The sequence below is a fragment of the Mesoplodon bidens genome, assembly GCF_964165515.1.
Source record: "Mesoplodon bidens genome assembly, chromosome: 11".
Classification (NCBI taxonomy): Eukaryota; Metazoa; Chordata; class Mammalia; order Artiodactyla; family Ziphiidae; genus Mesoplodon; species Mesoplodon bidens.
The window spans coordinates 16,298,070-16,320,862 of NC_138167.1; the positions used below are offsets into that span (position 1 = coordinate 16,298,070).

Here is a 22,793-nt window from a genome sequence, read left to right on the forward strand (position 1 = left end):
ACATAGCACAGGGAGATCAGCCCGGTGCTTTGTGACCACCTAGAGGGGTGGGATAGGGAGGGCAGGAGGGAGACTCAAGAGGGAGATGATATGGTGATATATGTATATGTATACCTGATTCACTTTGTGATACAGCAGCAACTAACACAATATTGTAAAGCAATTATACTCCAATAAATATGTTAAAAAATAATAAACTAAAAAAATAAGTAAATAAATAAACACCCATTGGAGAACCTTTGAAAATCTCACAATTGGAGGACTCAGTTCTTCCCTTTCTGTAAAATGCCCTATTTTATTTCTTTTATTATTATTGTTTTTGCTGATGTGTATTCTTTATGAAATTTTTTTCATTGTATTTTACATGCACAAGAGAAAAGATATCAGAGTACAAAAGAGTCAAAAATGAAAGGCAAATGCATTGTTCTTTGCTTTTCTTCCTGCTTCCAGTGCTACAGAGACAACCAATTCTCAGCAGTTCTGATGTGTTTGCCAATTTTATCTGAATTTATTAAGTTTAAAATATATTTTAACTCCATGCTATAAAATATGAAGAATTCCTCTCCTTCCCTTTATGTTTTTTCCCAATTTTTGTGGTTTTTCTATGTACTTTTTTTTTTTTGCAGTACGCGGGCCTATCACTGTTGTGGCCTCTCCCGTTGTGGAGCACAAGCTCCGGACGTGCAGGCCCAGCGGCCATGGCTCACGAGCCCAGCCACTCCACGGCATGTAGGATCTTCCCGGACTGAGGCACGAACCCGTGTCCCCTGCATCGGCAGGCGGACTCTCAACCACTGCGCCACCAGGGAAGCCCTATGTACTTATTTTTAAAGTTCCCATAAATATCAGTTATATTGAGAACTATAAATAATATATTAAACCATTTCTAATTCCATAAACTTAGACTCCTCACAGTATTAAATAAGACAATGAACAATCCTAGACTTCCCACTACTGGTTTTCCTACTGTTTCTCTCCTCTACTTCCGTCTGCTGTGCCTTTACTTCTACCGTATCCTGAGGGAGGACAAATGCTCAGAATAATAACTGACTTCCCCAGGCCTCATGGACTTGAACAACAGAGGTCAGGAGAGGTCACAGAGCACTGCAATACTCACTTTCTCTGATTTTCTTTCCTCCACCAAGAAGTGTCAAAAGAGAACCCAAGAGTAAAATGCCATCATTCCCAGCAGGGGATAAAAGAGAGTCCAAGACACTGGGTCCAAAATCATGTCTCTCTGGGCCTACCCTGCTCCATTGAGGGTATTCAAGTGGGTGCACTGTGCACAGAGTTAAGACTCAGCTTTCTCTGATCAACTTAAACCCATCAATAGAAGTCAAGAAAGATCCACAGGTACTCAAGTAAGATTTTGATTCTCCAGTTTGCCTCCATGACAAGGGGTCATGAGGAAGCCCAGTCATGACCCCTCCTAATTTTGACACTTATGGTGTCACCAACACTATCTGTCTTGAAATCTATCAGGACTAACCTCATTATGTTACTTAAAAAGTCCCAGAATTCCAGATGATCTCTTGTTCCCCTTCTTCTAATTTTCATTCTCTAATTTCCATATATCTCTAATTATCAACTTTTTCTCTCAGACTCCAATTTTGAAATCTGCCCCCTTTCAGTTTGTTCCCTGGAACTCAGAGTCCCTCCTCTCCAAAACTGTCCATATTCTCAAACCCATAAACCAGCATTCTCCTCATGGCTGCAGCCTCACCAATATCTGGATTTCTCCTGAGGACAATGCTTCCCCCAAAAGCATCTTATGTGGTAACTGTTGATTTTTTCTCACAACTCTCTGGATATAGGGTGAGTCCTTGCTCCTCTTTTGGCTTCCAGTGCATTCTCCTCATTTCCTCCCTTCCCAAATAAAGCAGCTCCAAGTTTCATGTCATCTGACCCTAACACACAACTGTCCCTCATCTGCCACATGTCCCCCGAGTTGGAACTCCTCACTTCCAATGGTTTTAGCTCCTCTCTCCAGTGTCAACACTGTTCCTGTCTTGAATCACGGTCTTGATGAAGCCTCACACTTTGCGAGCAGAGAACTGAACTCTTAAATCTTCCCCCAAACCTATTCTACCCAGTCCTCTCTGTTGCTTTCTCCTTAAATGATGCATCCAATTCTCAGGAAATCATATTGGTCTGCAAAGTATACATAGACAGTCCTTCAATTAACTGGCCTATTTCCTGTCTAGCTTGTGATCTATTTTCTGTCTAACTTGTATTCTTTGAAATTTCAACTCAGAGGTTCCTACTTACATCCCAGCCTCCTTCTAAGTGCATCCTGAATGACAGCTCCTGCCACCCTGTTCTATCCCTGGAGACACTCCCATTCCCTTTATATGACACATAAATAATCAGAGTATATTGACACCCACTTCTCTAATCCTCCCTCTCCACATCCTCCTCACCCTTAAGGGAGTTCTATCATTACATCTATATTGACTGTCCTTTCAGTGGGAGGGAGAATAAGAAGTAGATAAACATGGCTGTTCATTCTATTCTCTTGAACCAGAAACTCCATATCATCCATAAGGCCTCTTGTGTCTCTAAAATCCTTTCATACTTTTATTGTATCCCTAAGCTACAAAATAATAATAAGGGTAGATTTAGTTTTAAATGTACATCTTGAGTTTTATTAACCTCAGTTCCATAACAGAAGCTACTTTTTAAACATTTCATTCTCTAAGAGGACGTAAAGAAAATTCGTGTTTGTATTCTAACTTAGGACACCTTGGGTGACATAAACATTAGACTAAGGAGGCCTCCTGAATCTGGGAAACTGATTTTTTGGATAATATCTGGCAATACAAACAGCCTTTAAGGACTAGTGTTTTTCGGGACTTCCCTGGTGGCACAGTGGTTAAGAATCCGCCTGCCAATGCAAGGGATACGGGTTCGAGCCCTGGTCTGGGAAGATCCCACATGCCGCGGAGCAACTAAGCCCATGCACCACAACTACTGAGCCTGCACTTTAGAGCCCGCAAGCCATAACTCCTGAGCCCACGTGCCACTATTACTGAAGCCCACGCACCTAGAGCCCATGCTCTGCAGCAAGAGAAGCCACCACAATGAGAAGCCCATGCACCACAACCAAGAGTAGCCCCTGCTCGATGCAACTAGAGAAATCCCATGCACAGCAACAAAGACCCGACGCAACCAAAAATTAATTAATTAATTAATTTAAAAATACTGAAAAAAAAGGACTAGTGTTTTTCTAGTATTGACCTTTCACACTTTGACTTAGACATTTGTTTTTAAGAGAGAGTTCAGTTGCCAGGTTTGAATTGCTGAAAAAAAAATCCAACAATCTTTGCTACATGATTTTTAATTACCTGATTAAGTTTGTCAGTACTCTGAACAAAATGAGCAAATATATGACATGAGTCAAAAAGCAGGGAATGAATTGAAATCAAGTGATGGCATATTAGTGAGTAATCTATTTTAAAAGAATCATGTCTGGAATGAATAGGAAGAGGTAAAGAACAATTCCAAAATAGATTAAAAAGATTTACTCTTCTTTCACATGAAGTGATAAATTTGAATAAAATACTTAAATATTCACATAAGAAGATAAGAATTTCAGTCTCTAATCCTGTTATCAAAGCAGAAATTCAATGGAATTAAATAGATTTTCACAGTAGGAAATTTTTAGAATCATTTGGAAAAGATATGGGAAACATGCCCTTATTTTGCATGAGTGAAAAGAGAAATTGCTGTTTTAACAATTTAACATAAAAATAAAGCTGGTTCTGATATCCTACTTTGAAGGTTGTGTATAAATGTCCCTCTGAGGAAAATCTCAAATACCATTGTTCCTTCAGAAATACTATCAGTGAACATTTTTTTAACTTGAGTAAAGAAAAATGTTGAGGTTCTTAAAGACAAGGAAAAATTACCTGCAGTAAGTACCTCTATTGATTTTAAGAACAATTAAGTTGTAGTGTGTTCTCCAATTCTGCGAAGCATGATATAAAAGAGCATTATAGTTTAGTTTTCAATTCATCGTCATTCAAAACTTTGGAATTTTGGTCCGTCTCTTTGCCCTCATTTTCCTTCCTTGTAAACTTGGCCTCAAGCATAGTTTCTGAAGAGGCATTTTCCTCTGGTAGATGATACTTCCTCAAAATAATGAGGATTAAAAAGGCTGGAATATAGCTTGATCCTCTTAGCACTGCTGGCAATCCAAGGTAGATGTATCTATCAAAAAAATGTAAAACATATTAAAACTTATAAAGATAGTTTTGCATATTGTTAATTATTAATATTTTACTCTCATAAGGAGAGCAGCAGCTAATTGTTTTGCACGTCAACCTTATGAAGTAACCTCATGAACTCACTTATGAATTATAATGTTTGCTAAAATGAGTTTTGGGATTTTTTATCTAGAAGATGGAAATTTATTTCCCTCTTTGCTAATCTTTTGTTACTGTTTTTATTTTATCTTTTTACATTGAATAGACTCCTCAACTTAAATTTAATACTGACGGGGATAGCAGTTTTACTTCAATATTTAGTAAGAATGCTTCCAAAGAATCACCACTAATTATAATATTTACTCCTGTGTTTTCTTAGATGATCTTAATCAGGTTAAGGAAGCTTCTTTCTCCTCTTCTGAGTTTGCTCAGAGTTTTAGTTGTGAATTTGTAAAATATCACTAAATCATTTTTCTGTACGTAATTAGCAGAATATCTAAGATTATTATTTTAATTCTATAACAAACCCTATTTGTTAGTTTTTATACCTTATTGGATTCAGTTTGATAATCTTTTGCATGTATATTTACAAGTAAAATCAGCTTGTACTTTTTTCCTTATACTGAACTTGTCTAATGTCAATATCAAGGTTGCACTAGCTTTGTAAAATGAATTGGGAAATTTTCCCTCTCTTTCCATTTCTAGGAGTAACTTGTATAATGCAGGAATCATCAGTTCATTGAAGGTTTGTAATACTTGCCTTAAAAGCTTCTGGACTTGATGTCTTTGGAAGATGAGAATTTTTGACTGATTCAAATTTTTTAAGTGGCTATGAAAATATTCATATTTTTTATATATTTATAGTAAAATTTGATAATATGTATTAATCTAGAAAACTATTTAACATGTTTCCAAATTATTATGTATAAAATTCCTAAGTCTCTGTACTTACATTTCCTTTTTAGTTCCTAATAGTGTTTATTTGTGCCTCTTCTCTTTCTTTATTTGCCTTTCCAGATTATTGTTATTATTATATTTCAATCTTTTAGAAAACATAGCTTTTTGGGGGTTACCTCTATGGTGTGTAGTCTATTTATTAATTTCTGCTTCTTATATTCATTTTCTACTTCTAAATTTTTCTTTTATTAGGAAACATTTCAAGAATGCAGGAAAAAGAGAGTTAAGCATATTTGTACTCACCATCCAGGTTTTTTAAATGATTAAATTTTGCCATTTTTGTTTCAGACCAGGTTAAAAGAAAATATTTAATTCCTGTGATCCTACTACATTCTAACCCATCCCAGGTATAACACTATTTTGAATTTTATGGATTTTGTTCCTAGTTTATTTTTATAGCTTTACAAAGTATGCATGTATCCATTCATAATTTATACAATTATTGTATATATTTTTACATTTTAAATAATTGGCATAATACTATATTTTTATTTTGAAAGTTTTTCTATCAGCCCACCATTTTAAAACTAGGCTCATACATGTAGTTCTACATCATTTATTTTTAACTGTTGAACAACATTGTGATGTATGAATAAGAAAGCAACTCTTCTGCCCCTTTCCTGTTTACCCATTTCTGTCCCCCTCTAACTTTAAAACCCTAATTATAGGAATGAAATCACTAAACAATTGAAACTAACTCCTGACTTAATGCTTTCTTTAACGCACACCATGCTTTGCCTAGCCTGTTAATTCTTTTCCTAGTTATAAAGAAGTAAGAGTGAAGAATTAAATAGTTAAAGAGTGGTTAGCTCTCTGCTCCCAACAGCTCCCTTAGCAACCTGCAGGCAGATCATTCAGGCAAGATAACATCCGAAGATAGAGTCAGCCAGTGTGCACTCGGTGGGAATGATGCAGAACAATCTCCTGCCTCCATGATTCACTGAGATTCTTCCCACCCTCACCACCCCCCCCCCAACACTTTTTCCTTTAAAAACTGTCATGCCTAAGCAGAATCTTCGGATTTGGTCTCTGGACATGAGTCGACCTTCTCCCCAGATTGGCAGATTTTCTGACTAAAGCACCTTTCCTTTCTACTGACACTGCTTCTCAGTGTATTGGCTTTTGAGTGGTGAGCAGCCGAACCTGAGTTCAGTAGCAAACACACCATGGCTTATTATCCATTTTCCTGTGGGACGCTTTTGTTCAAATTTTTTAAAATATCAGCAAAACTGCAACAAGACTTTGTTGCCATGTCTCCTTGTGCATGTGAGCAAGAGTTTCTCTAAAATATGTGTAAGCATCTTAGAGGATGCAGCTTAGTAAATATTGCCTAAAGGTTCTTTTCAATAGTTTTTATTCACCGCCAGCAGTGTATGAGAGTTCTGGATGCTTCCAATTTGTGTTCTATCATTCTTCACTGTCTATGGTGTTTTCTGTTGCAAACATTTTTAAAAATTTTATATGTGGTCACATGTGACAATTTCTTGCTCTCTGGTTTGGGTTTTGGTTTCAACCCAAACCCAAAGCAGTAAGGATCATAAAGATATTAGGATCTATGGTTGTTGATGACCTATCTGCTATTGGTCTAATTGTTATTTCTTTATAAACCACATGTTTATTTCTCTGGGTAGTGTCTATGTTTTTTCTTTATCTTGAGCCTTTGTAATTTCACTCTGATATGTCTATTTAATTTATTCCATTAGTCATTTGAAGTGCACTTTTGATCTGAAAATGTATGTCTCTGTTAAATTCTAACAAATTCTAAGCCATTAGTTCTTTATCTCTGCCATTTCCTCTATTCTCTGTTCTAGAAAATTTCTGAAATATATCCCTTTAACTGCTACTTGGTCTTTAACATTACTTATGTAGTTCATTTTTGTTGAATCAGTTCAAATCATTGATTTACATTCTAGATAAATTCTTCTGTACTCTTCCATTTCACCAATTCTTTTCTTATGTTGACTTGAAATTTATTATGTATTTAGGATTCTTTTTATTTCACTGCTATCCATTTAATTGCTAATATTTCCAAGAGTTCTTTTTGATTTTCTGCTAGAATTTTTTCATAATTTCTTATTCATTTTTAATGGGTATTATGCCATCAATTTATTATTTTTAAACCTATCAAGCTGGTTAAACATACTTATTTTAAAGTCTTTGTCAGATTCTGACATTAGATTAAAATTCATCTGGAATAAAGTCATGTTTCAGTTGGTAGTTTTTGTGCTTGTCTTTCTTACTGTTGGATTTATTCAGATATCTTAACATTTCAGTTTACAAGCTCTTCTTGAGTATTTGGTTGTTGTTCTTTGTTTATTTTGGTTTTCTTTGCTGTTTTGTTTCTCTGTATTTGCTCCTCCAAATTTGATCATTTTCCCTTTGCTTTTCCCAGTCCCCCAGGTTCTTAGGCCTTTCCTAGTTCTTTTCATGGTGATACTGGGAATAATCACAGAGGGAGCAGATCACTCAGTCTAGTTCTTGGGTGTATCTGTATCTTATTCCCTCCTTAGTATCACTGCAATAACGTGCAAAAGGGTTTCTTTTTAAATCTCTTTTACAATGAGGTTTGCATTATTTTCCTATGGTTGCTGTTAGTTGGGTTAAAAAAAATCACTATATATCTACCAATAGATAATTTTTGCACGATTGGATGGTTCAATCTTCTATAGTCTCACGAATTTTTCATCTGTATTTTATATTCACTTGTTGTAGAAGTGTGTTGAAATTTTCCACTCTAATTGTAGATTTCTTCTTGTAATTTTGTGAATTTTTGTTTTATATATTTGAGTTTATGTTGATAGATTTATATGGGTTCATGATTGTTATATATTTTTGGTGAAGTGCTTTTTTATTATTAAGTAATATCCTTCTTTAATTCTATTAATTCTTTTCACTTTAAATTCTACTTTGTCTTACAGTCATTAATATAACCATAGAAGCTTGATTTAATATTTGTCTGGTATACATTTTCTGACCTTTATCTTCAACCTTTCTTTGCATTATATTTTTAGGCTATCTCTTGTAAACAACATGTAGCTGGAATTTGGAAAACTTCAATATGAAAGGCATTATCTTTTAAGAAGCAAGTTCAATTAGTTTACATTTATTGCAAAACCTGGTATATTTAGGCTTTATTTTCAATTATTTTCTGTGTTTTTATTTTCCCATGCCTTACTTCCATCAAATTTTCCTTAATCCTTTCCCCACTTTTCATTAGATGGTAATAAATGTAAGTGATCATCCTTACATTTTTGGCCAATTTTTAAGTTAGTCAGTATTTCTGTTCTCAAGAACTGTAAAAGAGTCCTAGATCTTACCTGGATTTTAAGCTAACAAGTTAGTCTGCCATAGCTGCATGGAAACTGGCAGAAGATACAAGCCTCCTTGGTCAGAGACAAAGGACTTTTTTACAACAATCAGCACAAGCTTCGTGTTCAGGTTAGTTTTCACCCCCCACGTCCCGAAGTGGGGACACAGGAGACCCAGGTGGATGCTGTGCACCCACTGGGTTCCGGTCGCAACTAAGCAATCCTGAGTTTAGGAAATCCCTATCATTTAAATGGGTTGCAAGCAAATCTGCCAACATTTGCCCCAGAGGGAGATGTTATCTTTATCATCCTGGACAGAAAACTCTGCTCCAGAGGGAAAGACCATTTTTATCTTCCAAGGTCACTTACTGTTCAAACATCTTTGAAAAGATAGTTCAGAACAAAAGCTTCTGCTGACAAGATATGCCAAAATTCAAGGAACCCATGAAGAAATGTCCATCAACATGTAACTCCTGTTTCTACATTGTATTAGTTTCTGATGAATTTTCTCATGAGTACACTTCATTGGTCACTCTAATTCACCTGACTGACAGAGGATGGTACCAAATAATTTTGTCTGAAATAGCATTTAATCAAAGCTACTATCAACAGGAATCAAAGCAGCAGGATGAGGCCAACCTACACTAGGGATCCTTGCCTTTCCTTAATTGTGATGCAAACCCATTGCATGCACAGCATGTATCTGTGCCCACCTCCATATTACCCCTGTGGAACTTTAGGGGAAAGGGGAACTAATGAAAACATGAATCGCATTCTGTCTGCTCTCTTCACAGTTCTTGACATATATCCTTTTACTGAGCAAGAGAAGACCTTAGACTATTTTAAATAATGCTAAATCATTTTTAGAAAATGAGTTTTCTTACTGCCCCATAAGGAGAAATTAATATAAATTTAAACAAAATCCAGGTCTCCAAATGGAAAAGACTGTGAAAATAAAAAGAGAAAAATGGAAGAGTTTTGTTAAAAAACAGGCTAATATTATCATATGAGGTTTGTTCAAAATCAGGTCTGTTATTAAAAAAAAATAAAGCTTTAAGAGACATGAAGAATATTGTGTCAGTGAAATTTAATAAGGGAGAAAAAATACCACTTTAGAGATCAGAAGTGGATAGTTAAAGGAAGTAAGGATTTAACCTAGTAAGATGTTGAAATGATGTAGGATTAAATGGGGATACTTGAGAGTAATATAATTTAGATAGGTAGCTTTTGTACAGCCATGACCTTCAACAATATATTGATTGCAACCAATTTAAGGAACAAGTTTTTTTTTTTTTTTTTTTTTTTTTTTTTTGCGGTATGCGGGCCTCTCACTGTTGTGGCCTCTCCCGTTGTGGAGCACAGGCTCCAGATGTGCAGGCTCAGCGGCCATGGCTCACAGGCCTAGCCGCTCCATGGCATGTGGGATCTTCCCGGACCGGGGCACGAACTCATGTCCCCTGCATCGGCAGGCGGACTCTCAACCACTGCACCACCAGGGAAGCCCAAGGAACAAGCTTTTGAAAGGCACCCATGCTTATATTTATCAAGTACTTTGAAAATATTGAGGAAATAAAATTCTAGTATATAAATAAGAATTGGAGATACAGTACCACTAGCTATTCTGGAAACAAAGGCAAAAGTAATCTAGTCCCTTGACAAAGAAAATGTTAGATATGAATGGTATCGATTTACACACTGTCTATGCTTAGAAAGCAATTAAAAAAGTTATCTTTACCTGAAGTTGGTGGAATCATATATCCTACATGCCCCTGACTCACCACATTTCAAAGTACCCCAGTGTAAACAGGTGGAGTCCACTAAAGCTCCAAAATATATAGGTGCAGGAATTCCAGCTATAATTAAAAGGGAGAAAGAAGAATCCATTAGCAAGGTAAAAAGATATATTGTTTTGTTTGGAAACATTTTAACTTTATTCATAGAACAAATAAAGTTTAACAAAATATACATCTATTGCTTTAAATTTTACTTTTAGAAACTGGAAGTTACTTTTACTGTAAAGTTTTTAGATTATAAAAAATAAGTACTCTGAAGGATAAATGCAAAATAAAAATCATCAGTAGAGAAAAACACTGAATTAATGATTCTTTACATCTTTTTCTGCAATGTTTTGGGCCAATCACATGCACATTATACTGTAACAAAGCATTTCCTGTTCCTTTGCTTTTCAAATTGCATTGATGAAAAGCAATTGATGAAAAGTAGAATTAAGGTCAGATAGGTCTTTTTCAAATAAAAAAGAAAAGTTCTCTATTTCTTTTTGTTCTTCATTCTCACACTAATTACAAAGTGCTGTTTACAAGCAGAAGGGATATTTGCTAGACTGTTACTCTGAGGGAGTGATTTCATCTACTTAGAATTTAATAGTGGTCTGATGTGATGTTGGAAAAAATAACTATTTTTACCTAATACCCTTGTGCAAAATGCATGTAATCCCACACCAAGAGACTTCTCTTCAGGCTTGATACACCTAAAACATAAATGAATTCATAAATTTAAAAAGTAGACATTTAAAATCTACCACAGTTTCTTAAAAGAACTCTTTGTGTGCTAGTAACACACTGAGCCTTAGAAAATTTTCCTGCCTGCTCAGGTCTTGGTTATTCAAGGCCTGATTATCCAGTTCATAACCTTCTCAGGAGCCCCACTTCTGGTCCTTGGCATCTTATCCATCACTTTTTGCTCATTCATTTCTATCATAAAGTTATCAAGGAAGAAAATGTTTCATATCAGTTGATTTCTACCCCAGTATCCTCTTCTTGAATAGTATTTCTTGATTCTGATGGTTAAAACTTTAGCCTAAAACAAGAACAATGCAACCCTAGGTGTATTTAAATTATTTGTATTAACAAAATACAGAAAAGCCAAGAATTTTAAAAAATAAATGTAAGGAGAAAAGAAAGCCAGAATAAAAATTTTCAAAGGAAAGTGATAAAAAAATCCAAAGCAAACATATTTTAAGTGATGTGGTATCTTTTCAAGAGTGGCACAGATTCCTCCATTCTCTCCAGAAATTCCATGATGTTTTCACTGTTGCCTGAAATTCCTATGAGTAGAAATGAAGACTATAATTCCCCAATGACATTTTTTGTGCTCCACTCACTTCAGCATCAGCATGGCTACCTGTTCCAAGAATTCACTTGGAGAGTTCCTCTGTATTCCCTTCCCTTCTTTGATTAACTCAAAGCTGAGAAAATGAAAGCAGCTTTCTTCACAAAAGGACGTAGTACATTTTTAGCAAAACTATCATATTATTAGCATTTTCTTGGCATAAGTATTTTACCAATTCAAATAACCCTTCAGAGTCATAGACTCAGATACAGTTGATCTGGTCATTATCTATCTAACATGTAGGTTATTTAGACAGCATCAAGGATTTTACTAAGAAGGAAGTAAGAAAAGCCAGGAGACCTAGCATGACCCTCTTGCTCCCATAGTTACCATTTAATACAGAAAATAGGGCATTTACATTTTACTGAAGAATTTTTCTTTCTCCTCTATTTCTAATATACCACCTTATGATCTCACAAAAGCATGAAATCCTTATAGCTAAGAAATTGTAAACAGTTTAAACTGTTCTCCAAATGCTGTCACTATTCGATATTGAAAACAGTAATTCTAGAATCCAGAAATAAGAAAGAAAAATTAAAATGCAAATTATGGGAAAAGGCTGAGAGAAATTAAAATAGTTCTTAAAAACTGGCAGAGTAGCATAGATGTTGCATCCTTCTACCATCATGGTAGGAGATCCATGAAGATTCCACAAAAATAGAGAAAAGCATAAGTATATCCATAAAACTCCAGGTGTTAAATTCAACAATGTGATCTTGGCAAGAGCTGCAGGAAAAGGGTAAAGATATGAAGAGAGCTGAGAGCATGATTAAGTATTCATCTTAATAGAAAGTAGATATTATTACTGAAAAGTTTTGAAATTGATAAGTAAAACAGAAATGTAGCTAAGAATTTCAATAATCAGGCTAGCCATTGGAAAGGTATGACTTTTAAAGCAGCAGAAGAAAATCCAATAAATACAATGGAAAGCAAAAAAAGAAGAAAAAAGTCAAATAAATAGAATATATGAAATAAAGTGGCAAAAGAGCCCTATCACATTAATTACAATAAATATAAGTGGGTTAAACTCACCAATCTGAAATCACAAAATCAGATCTAGCATATTGTCTATAAAGTGAAATAGAAGATTGAAGATTGAAAAGAAAGGGAAGGAAAAAGGTGTAACAGGAAGCAGTGAACCAAAGGAAAGCCAGTACTGCAATTTTAATAAGAGACAAAATAGAATTGCCTGAAAGAAATGACTAAAAGATAAAGAAGAAAATTAAGTGCTGCTAATAATAATAGCCTCCAAGTATATAAATTAAAAAACTGACAGAATTATAGGAAGGAATACATCAGCAATTTAAAAAGATTTTAACGTCCATCTCCAAAAAACTGTTCAATTAAGCAGTCAAAAAACAAGCATAGATTTACAAAATTTAGATAACACAGTGATTAATTTCAATCCAAGAAATATGGAAACTGTATATCCAAAATGCAGAAGTTACACTTTCTTTTCAGAAACACATGAAACACTCAAAAATTGAACATGCATTATGCCCCAAAGAAAGCCTCAATATTTCCCCCCCAAGCCCCACATCTGTCAGATTATATTCTCTGAACGTGAAAATGAAATAACAATAATAAAAGATACCTACAGAAATTTCTCATAGATACAGAAATTATATAACGCATAAATAAATTTTGGTTTGGTGGAGCAAACATAAAAGATATTACAAAAGAGTTAGAAGTAAACTTCATGGAAAATACTAGTTCAGATATAACTAAAGCAATACTTGCAAGGAAATGTATGATTTTATTAACATTAATCAAAATGAACAAATTATCTAAGTGTTAAACTCAAATAGTTGGATAAAGAAAAACAGAGCAAACCCAAAAGGAAAAAAATTTTAAATAAATAAAATTAGGAGCAGAAATAGATGAAATAAAGATTATCAAAACCAAAAACTGGTTCTTTAAAAAAGAAAAATAAAACAGCCTCTGGCAACAATAATCAAGAAAAAAAATAAAGAAGATGCAATAAACAAAATACAGGAAAAAATGGAAAATCCTTCAGATATATCAGAGAATATCAGAATGATAAAAGAATATTATAAAAACCATACACTAACAAGTATACAACTGGTATAAGCAGATACAGAAAATGTGAATAGACACTAACATTAAATAAATGAAAATAATAACCAAGTATCACTGACCAAATAAGCCCAAAGTACAAATAGTTTTAAGGTGAATTCATAAAACTTTCAACAAACAGATATTTAATGCAACTTGTTCCAGAAGTTTAAAAATAGAAAATTTATTAATTTATTTTGTGGGCCTAGAAAGATTCCAGAAAAACAAACAAAAAAGAATAGAAAATAAAAGGTATGTTTTACTTATCAACATAGATATAATTTTAAATAAATTATTATTTAAATCAAATCATATATAAAAATATATTGTGATTAAGTATGGTTTTTCTTAGATATGCAAGCAGTTCAATGTAGAAAAAAACTATCACTTTTTTCCACTACACTAAAACTACTGAGTTGGAAGATTATATGCAAATTTTTTCCTAGATGAAGAAAAATATATTTGATAGTTTAATACTGATTCTATTATTAAAAACTCAGAAACTAGATGAAAACTCATACTAAAAATCTATAGCAAGCATCATATTTAATGGAAAAATTTTACATGGTTTCCATTAAAATTAGAAAAGAACAAGAATACTCACTATCACCAAATAGTTTAACACAGTTTTGGAGGTCCAAGCTGATGCTGTAAGAAAATTTTTAAAACCTAAGATGTGTAAGGTTTGGAAGTAAAGAGATAAAACTCTCCATATGTGCACATATTTCTACACAGAAAGCCTAACAAAATCAACAAGTTATTAGAACAAATAAGAAAACTTGCTGGATAAAAAGTAAACTTTAAAAAATCAACAGCATTCCTCTAAACTAACAATAACCAACTAGAAAATATAAAAGAAAATAACACCATGTTAAATTACAAATAAGTACATGTCCATATATGTATGTTTGGATATATATGGGTACATATATATTTGCAATTGTACATGGTACCATTTTGTGTGTGTATGTGTGTATATATATATATATATATATATATATATATATATATATAATATACGTGTGTGTGTGTGTGTGTGTGTGTGTGTAGTATCTATAAAGGAAATTTTAAATAAATGGAAAAATATTCCATGTTCACAAATATTTGATGTCAGAGTTTCTCCAATTAATATATAGAATCCATACAATCAAAATTCATATGTGAGTATAAAGATCCATGCATTGATAGCTAAATCAATTTAGGAAGAAAAGAATAAAGGAAGAGTGAAGGTGAAAGTGGTGGGTGGGTGAGGAAGAGCTACTGTATGAGACATTAACATATGCAATGTCACAGGTATGAGAACAAATAAACTGTGGAACAGAATAAGAATGAAAATGGTCCATGTTATATAAAAACTTTAAATACGATAAAGATGGCACCACAAATCAATGGAAAAAAGACCTCTTATTTGTACTATGATGCTGGGAAAGCTACTTTATTTTCTGGAGAAAAATAACACTGAATATCTCTCTCCCTTGAGCCACACATAAAGATAGACTTGTGATGACTTAAAGAACTAGGTAAAGCTGTATAGCTGGTAGGATAAAATTTAGGGGAATACTTTTATAAATTAGGAATATGGAAACCCTTTTGAAATGTGACTCCCCAATACACAAACCCTAAGGCAAGAAAATTGTTAGATTTCACTACAACAAAATTTAGGATTTAATTTCATAAAAAATACTATGAAAAAATTCAAAGAAAAGACGAAGACCAGGAAAAGATAATTGTATCAAGTAAACAATATTACATTAATGTCTATAATTCACCAAGAAAAGTATAGGAATTATAATGAAAATGGGTAAAAACAATAAGCTGCTTGAAGCAGAAGCATTAATAGCTAGAAAAAAGTTTGAAGAAATTCTTAAACTCATTGAATTAGGACATCACATATTAAAACATCAGCGAGCTACCATTTTACACCCATTGGAAGAGTCAAAGTCAGAAAGTTCAATAATTCTAAGTGTTGGTGAGGCTATAAGGAAGAAAAAATTTCCATGCATTGATGGTACGAGAATAACTCATAAGTACGAGCAGTACTTAGTGAATTTATGTATCCATGTGCCTTTTGAACCAAAACAAATTTATGGCACAACACTATTTGTGTGAATATAAAACACAATACACAAAAAACTTAATGTTTTACAAAGGAAAATACGTATTTAAGAACATATGTCTATCATATTAATATAGATGCTGATGGTGATAGGAAGTGGGGAATGGAATGAAAAAAATTAAAATAAAGTGAAATAAAACAAGAGGGAAACCTTACCTCACCTAGGATAAACTATGAACTGAGAATTATGATCAACTTAATTCTGCTTCAAGATGAAAATAGAAAACAATGCACTTTGTTTACTAGGCATGTTTAGAATTGTTTACAAGGCATGAAGCTGCTGTAATTGGAAAAATACATGTAATAAACCTAAGTCTGAATCCTAGCTCTGCAATTTCCTAGTTTCAGTAAGCCCTTCAATGTCTGTCTCACAGTAGCCTTATAAGACAGTTGAGCATTCACTGTATATCTATTTTTAAATTAAAGATAAAAGGAGCTCAGAAAGATCAATTGACTTGCCTTTTGCCCTGTGGGTAGTAATTGGTGAAACTGAGCCTTCCGACAGCATTAAACTCTGCTGTCCTATAGGTTGAACTATAAGAAATGACAGCTAGGCAACCACTCTGTACCTAGGAAAATGATCATTTCATATGGTTTACCCTAAAATATAAATGTGTCTCTTCTTGCATTAAACAATGAGAGGTTCACTAATTTAACTCTAATAAATAAGGTAGGAAAGATAGGGAGGGAAATACCATCAGATAAACATTTTTATTGCTAACTTTAAAATTTGGTAAAATTCAACAATGCTTAATGGGAAAATCTTAATAAATGGTATATATAGAGCACCAGGTTCTTAGATACTGTGGACATAAGTGGCTTTCTTAGAAAAAGCTCCCTAACTAAACAACCAGAAATAAATCTAAATAAAGAAAATAATTCTTGTACCTCAGGAGAACCATATATCCAGGGATGGCAGATAAAGAATAGATGAAACTGCTGACCACCGACAAGATTAAAAAGTACTGGAGCATCATGGAACAGTCCTGTCCCTTGTCACATAGCCCAAGAACTGCAGATGAATTTCCTGGTGTTTGAATGCAGCTACAATTTTGGAACACCTGTCAAAAATAATATATTATCCTATTTAAGGAAGGAAAGTTTTGAATACAAATCTCAAATATTTTCTGCATTCCCAATTAGATCAAGATAGACAGTTGATTCCCTTTGTTCTCATATCCTTTATTGTGTCTCAGGATTATCTCGTGAAACAAAATGTAGAAGGGTGGTTTCTGAAAAAGGGTATTTCTTTCTAAATTTGAGTACATTTGCAATAGCTCTGTTGCCTAAAAGTCATGCTTTTTAGAAACACATGCTGTTTTGCCACATGATAAATATGACAAATAAAATTTGTTTCAGAATGCTCAGTTGAAATATTTACTTACCAATAAACAAAGTTTTATTTCCAAAAATATAGTTTATTTCACAAACAGAACAAAGTCAACCCTTTTTGAATTCTTATGTTCCCAGGTTTCAATAAGAATCAAAATTTGGAAGGCGGAGCTTCAAGATGGCGGAACAGTAAGACGTGGAGATCGCCTTCCTCCCCATAAATACATCAGAAATACATCTACATGTGGAACAGCTCCTACAGAACACCTACTGAACGCTGGCAGAAGACCACAGACTTCCCAAAAGGTAAGTAACTCCCCACGTAGCTGGGTAGGGCAAAAGAAAAAAGAAAAAACAGAGACAAAAGAATAGGGGCAGATCTGCACCTCTGGGAGGGAGCCGTGAAGGAGGAAAGGTTTCCACACACTAGGAAGCCCCTTCGCGGGCAGAGAGACTGCGGGGGGCGGAGGGGGGAAGCTTTGGTGCCGTGGAGGAGAGCACAGCAACAGGGGTGCGGAGGGCAAAGCGGAGAGATTCCTGCACAGAGGATCGGTGCCGACTGGCACTCACCAGCCTGAGAGGCTTCTCTGCTCGGCCGCCGGGGCGGGCGGGGCTGGGAGCTGAGGCTCGGGCTTCGGTCGGATTGCAGGGAGAGGACTGGGGTTGGCGGCGTGAACATAGCCTGAAGGGGCTAGTGCGCCACAGGTAGCCGGGAGGGAGTCCGGGAAAAAGTCTGGAGCTGCCGAAGAGGCAAGAGGCTTTTTCTTGCCTCATTGTTTCCTGGTGCGCGAGGAGAGGGGATTAAGAGCGCTGCTTAAAGGAGCTCCAGAGACGGGCGCGAACCGCGGCTAAAAGCGCGGACCCCAGAGACGGGCCTGAGACGCTAAGGCTGCTGCTGCCGCCAGCAAGAAGCCTGTGTGCGAGCACAGGTCACTCTCCACACCTCCCCTCCCGAGAGCCTGTGCAGCCTGCCACTGCCAGGGTCCCGGGATCCAGGGACAACTTCCCCAGGAGAACACACAGCGCACCTCAGGCTGGTGCAACGTCACGCCGGCCTCTGCCGCCGCACGCTTGCCCCGCACTCCGTGCCCCTCCCTCCCCCCAAGCCTGAGTGAGCCAGAGTCCCCGAAGCAGCTGCTCTTTAACCCCATCGCTCTGAGCGAAGAACAGACGCCCTCAGGCGACCTACACGCAGAGGCGGTGCCAAATCCAAAGCTGAACCCCGGGAGCTGTAAGAACAAAGGAGAGAAAAGGAAATCCCTCCCAGCAGCCTCAGGAGCAGCGGATTAAATCTCCACAGTCAACTTGATATACCTGCATCTGTGGAATACCTGAATAGACAACGAATCATACCAAATTGAGGAGGTGGACTTTGGGAGCAACTATATATATATATATATGTATTTTAATCCTTTTTCTCTTTTGTGACTGTGTATGTGTATGCTTCTGTGTGTGATTTTGTCTGTATAGCTTTGCTTTTACCATTTGTCCTAGGGTTCTGTCTGTCCTTTTTTTTTTTTTAAGTATAGTTTTTAGCACTTGTTATCATTGGTGTATTTGGTTTTTGGTTTGGTTGCTCTCTTACTTTTTTTTTTACTTTTTATGACTTAAAAACTTTTTAATAAGTATTTTTATTTAAATTATTTTATTTTATGTTACTTTATTTTATTTTATCTTCTACTTTCTTTCTTTGTTTTTTTTTTTCTCCCATTTATTCTGAGCTATGTGGATGACAGGATCTTGGTGCTCCAGCCAGGCGTCAGGGCTGTGCCTCTGAGGTAGGAGTGCCAAGTTCAGGACACTGGTCCACAAGAGACCTCCCAGCTCTACGTAATATCAAACGGTGAAAATCTGCAGGAGATCTCCATGTCAACGCCAAGACCCAGCTTCACTGAATGACAAGCAAGTCAGAGTGCTGGACACCCTATGCCAAACAACTAGCAGGACAGGAACACAACCCCACCAATTAGCAGAGAGGCTGCCTAAAATCATAGTAAGGCAACAGACACCCCAAAACACACCACCAGACGTGGACCTGCCCATCAGAAAGAAAAGATCCAGCCTCATCCACCAGAACACAGGCACTAGTCCCCTCCACCAGGAACACTACACAACCCACTGAACAAACTTTAGCTGCTGGGGACAGACACAAAAGACCTACAATAACAAACCCAAAACAAGAAAATGGGAATAGGAACATACATATCGATAATTACCTTAAATGTAAATGGATTAAATGCTCCAACCAAAAGACATAGACTGGCTGAATGGATACAAAAACAAGACCCGTATATATGCTGTCTACAAGAGACCCACTTCAGACCTAGGGACACATACGGACTCATAGTGAGGGGATGGAAAATGATATTCCATGCAAATGGAAATCAAAAGAAAGCTGGAGTAGCAATTCTCATATCAGACAAAATAGACTTTAAAATAAAGACTATTACAGGAGACAAAGAAGGACACTACATAATGATCAAGGGATCAATCCAAGAAAAAGATATAACCATTGTAAATATTTATGCACCCAACATAGGAGCACCTCAATATATAAGGCAAATACTAACAGCCATAACAGGAGAAATCAGCAGTTACACAATCATAGTAGGAGACTTTAACACCCCACTTTCACCAATGGACATATCATCCAAAATGAAAATGAATAAGGAAACACAAGGTTTAAATGATACATTAAACAAGATGGAGATAATTGATATTTATAGGACATTCCATCCAAAAACAACAGAATACACATGCTTCTCAAGTGCCCATGGAACATTCTGCAGGATAGATCATATCTTGAAATTGTATCAAGTATCTTTTCTGACCACAATGCTATGAGACTAGATACCAATTACAGGAAAAAAATCTGTAAAAAATACAATCACATGGACGCTAAACAATACATTACTTAATAACCAAGAGATCACTGAAGAAATCAAAGAGGAAATCAAAAAATACCTAGAAACAAATGACAATGAAAACACAATGACCCAAAACCTATGGGATGCAGCAAAAGCAGTTCTAAGAGGGAAGTTTATAGCAATACAATCCTACCTTAAGAAACAAGAAACATCTCAAATACACAACCTAACTTACACCTAAAGCAATTAGAGAAAGAACAAAAAAGCTCCAAAGTTAGCCGAAGGAAAGAAATCATAAAGATCAGATCAGAAATAAATGAAAAAGCAATGAAGGAAACGATAGTAAAGATCAATAAAACTAAAAGCTGGTTCTTTGAGAAGATAAACAAAATTGATAAACCATTAACCAGACTCATCAAGTAAAAAAGGGAGAAGACTCAAATCAATAGAATTAGAAATGAAAAAGGAGAAGTAACAACTGACACTGCAGAAATACAAAGGATCATGAGAGATTACTACAAGCAACTCTTTGCCAATAAAATGGACAACCTGGAAGAAATGGACAAATTCTTAGAAAAGCAGAACCTTCCGAGGCTGAACCAGGAAGAAATAGAAAATATAAACAGACCAATCACAAACACTGAAGTTGAAACTGTGATTAAATATCTTCCAACAAACAAAAGCCCAGGTCCAGATAGCTTCACAGGCGAATTCTATCAAATATTTAGCAAAGAGCTAACACCTATCCTTCTCAAACTCTTCCAAAATATAGCAGAGGGAGGAACACTCCCAAACTCATTCTATGAGGCCACCATCACCCTGATACCAAAACGAGACAAAGATGTCCCAAAGAAAGAAAACTACAGGCCAATATCACTGATGAACATAGATGCAAAAATCCTCAACAAAATACTAGCAAACAGAATCCAACAGCACATTAAAAGGATCACACACCATGATCAAGTGGGGTTTATCCCAGGAATGCAAGGATTCTTCAATATATGCAAATCAAGCAATGTGATACACCATACTAAACTGAAGAAGAAAAACCATATGATCATCTCAATCGATGCAGAGAAACCTTTCAACAAAAGTCAACACCCACTTATGATAAAAACCTTCCAGAAAGTAGGCATAGAGGGAACTTTCCTCAACATAATAAAGGCCATATATGACAAACCTACAGCCAACATCGTCCTCAAGGGTGAAAAACTAAAATCATTTCCACTAAGATCAGGAACAAAACAAGGTTGCCACTCTCACCACTATTACTCAACATAGTTTTGGAAGTTTTAGCCACAGCAATCAGAGAAGAAAAAGAAATAAAAGGAATCCAAATCAGAAAAGAAAAAGTAAAGCTGTCACTGTTTGCAGATGACATGATACTATACATAGAGATTCCTAAACATGCTACCAGAAAACTACTAGAGCTAATCAATGAATTTGGTAAAGTAGCAGGATACAAAATTAATGCACAGAAATCTCTTGCATTCTTATACACTAATGATGAAAAATCTGAAAGAGAAATTAGGAAACACTCCCATTTACCATTGCAACAAAAAGAATAAAATATCTAGGAACAAACCTACCTAAGGAGACAAAAGACCTGTATGCAGAAAATTATAAGACACTGGTGAAAGAAATTAAAGATGATACAAATAGATGGAGAGGTATACCATGCTCTTGGATTGGAAGAATCAACATTGTGAAAATGACTCTACTACCCAAAGCAATCTACAGATTCAATACAATCCCTATGAAACTACCAGTGGCATTTTTCACAGAACTAGAACAAAAAATTTCACAATTTGTATGGAAACACAAAAAACCCCGAATAAACAAAGCAATCTTGAGAAAGAAAAAGGGAGCTGGAGGAATCAGGCTCCCTGACTTCAGACTGTACTACGAAGTACAGTACTGTACTACAGTAATCAAGACAATATTATAGTGGCACAAAAACAGAAATATAGATCAGTGGAACAGGATAGAAAGCCCAGAGATAAACCCACGCACATATGGTCCCCTTATCTTTGATAAAGGAGGCAAGAATATACAGTGGAGAAAAGATAGCCTCTTCGATAAGTGGTGCTGGGATAACTGGACAGCTACATGTAAAAGAATGAAATTAGAACACTCCGTAACACCATACACAATAACAAACTCAAAATGGATTAAAGACCTACATATAAGGCCAGACATTATCAAATTCTTAGAGGAAAACATAGGCAGAACACTCTATGACATAAATCACAGCAAGATCCTTTTTGACCCACCTCCTAGAGAAATGGAAATAAAAAAAATAAACAAATGAGACTTAATGAAACTTAAAAGCTTTAGCACAGAAAAGGAAACCATAAACAAGACAAAAAGACAACCCTCAGAATGGGAGAACATATTTGCAAATGAAGCAACTGACAAAGGATTAAGCTCCAAAATTTACAAGTAGCTCATGCAACTCAATATCAAAAAAACAAACAACCCAATCCAAAAATGGGCAGAAGATCTAAATAGATATTTCTCCAAAGAAGGTATACAGATTGCCACAAACACATGAAAGAATGCTCAACATCATTAATCATTAGAGAAATGCAAATCAAAACTACAATGAGATATCATCTCACACTGGTCAGAATGGCCATCCTCAAAAAACCTACCAACAATAAATGATGCAGAGGGTGTGGAGAAAAGGGAACCCTCTTGCACTGTTGGTGGAAATGTAAATTGATACAGCCACTATGGAGTACAGTATGGAGGTTCCTTAAAAGACTAAAATAGAAGTACCATATGACCCAGCAATCCCACT

The 22,793-nt window shown here is 35.5% G+C and overlaps 1 protein-coding gene across 2 annotated transcripts in view; it reads right to left on the reverse strand.

The window, feature by feature from the left end:
* Positions 1-892: 892 nt before the first annotated feature.
* The window catches only part of SLCO1A2 (solute carrier organic anion transporter family member 1A2), a 49,481-nt gene continuing 27,580 nt past the window's right edge, over positions 893-22,793 (reverse strand). For both annotated transcript variants that reach the window (XM_081250071.1, XM_081250072.1), the window contains 4 exons: positions 16,680-16,852; positions 10,894-10,958; positions 10,206-10,323; positions 893-4,209 (listed from right to left, as the gene is read on the reverse strand). In XM_081250071.1, the coding sequence (XP_081106197.1) occupies positions 3,993-4,209; positions 10,206-10,323; positions 10,894-10,958; positions 16,680-16,852 (573 nt within the window). In that variant the 3' untranslated portion in view covers positions 893-3,992. The remainder of the gene's footprint in view (positions 4,210-10,205; positions 10,324-10,893; positions 10,959-16,679; positions 16,853-22,793) is intronic.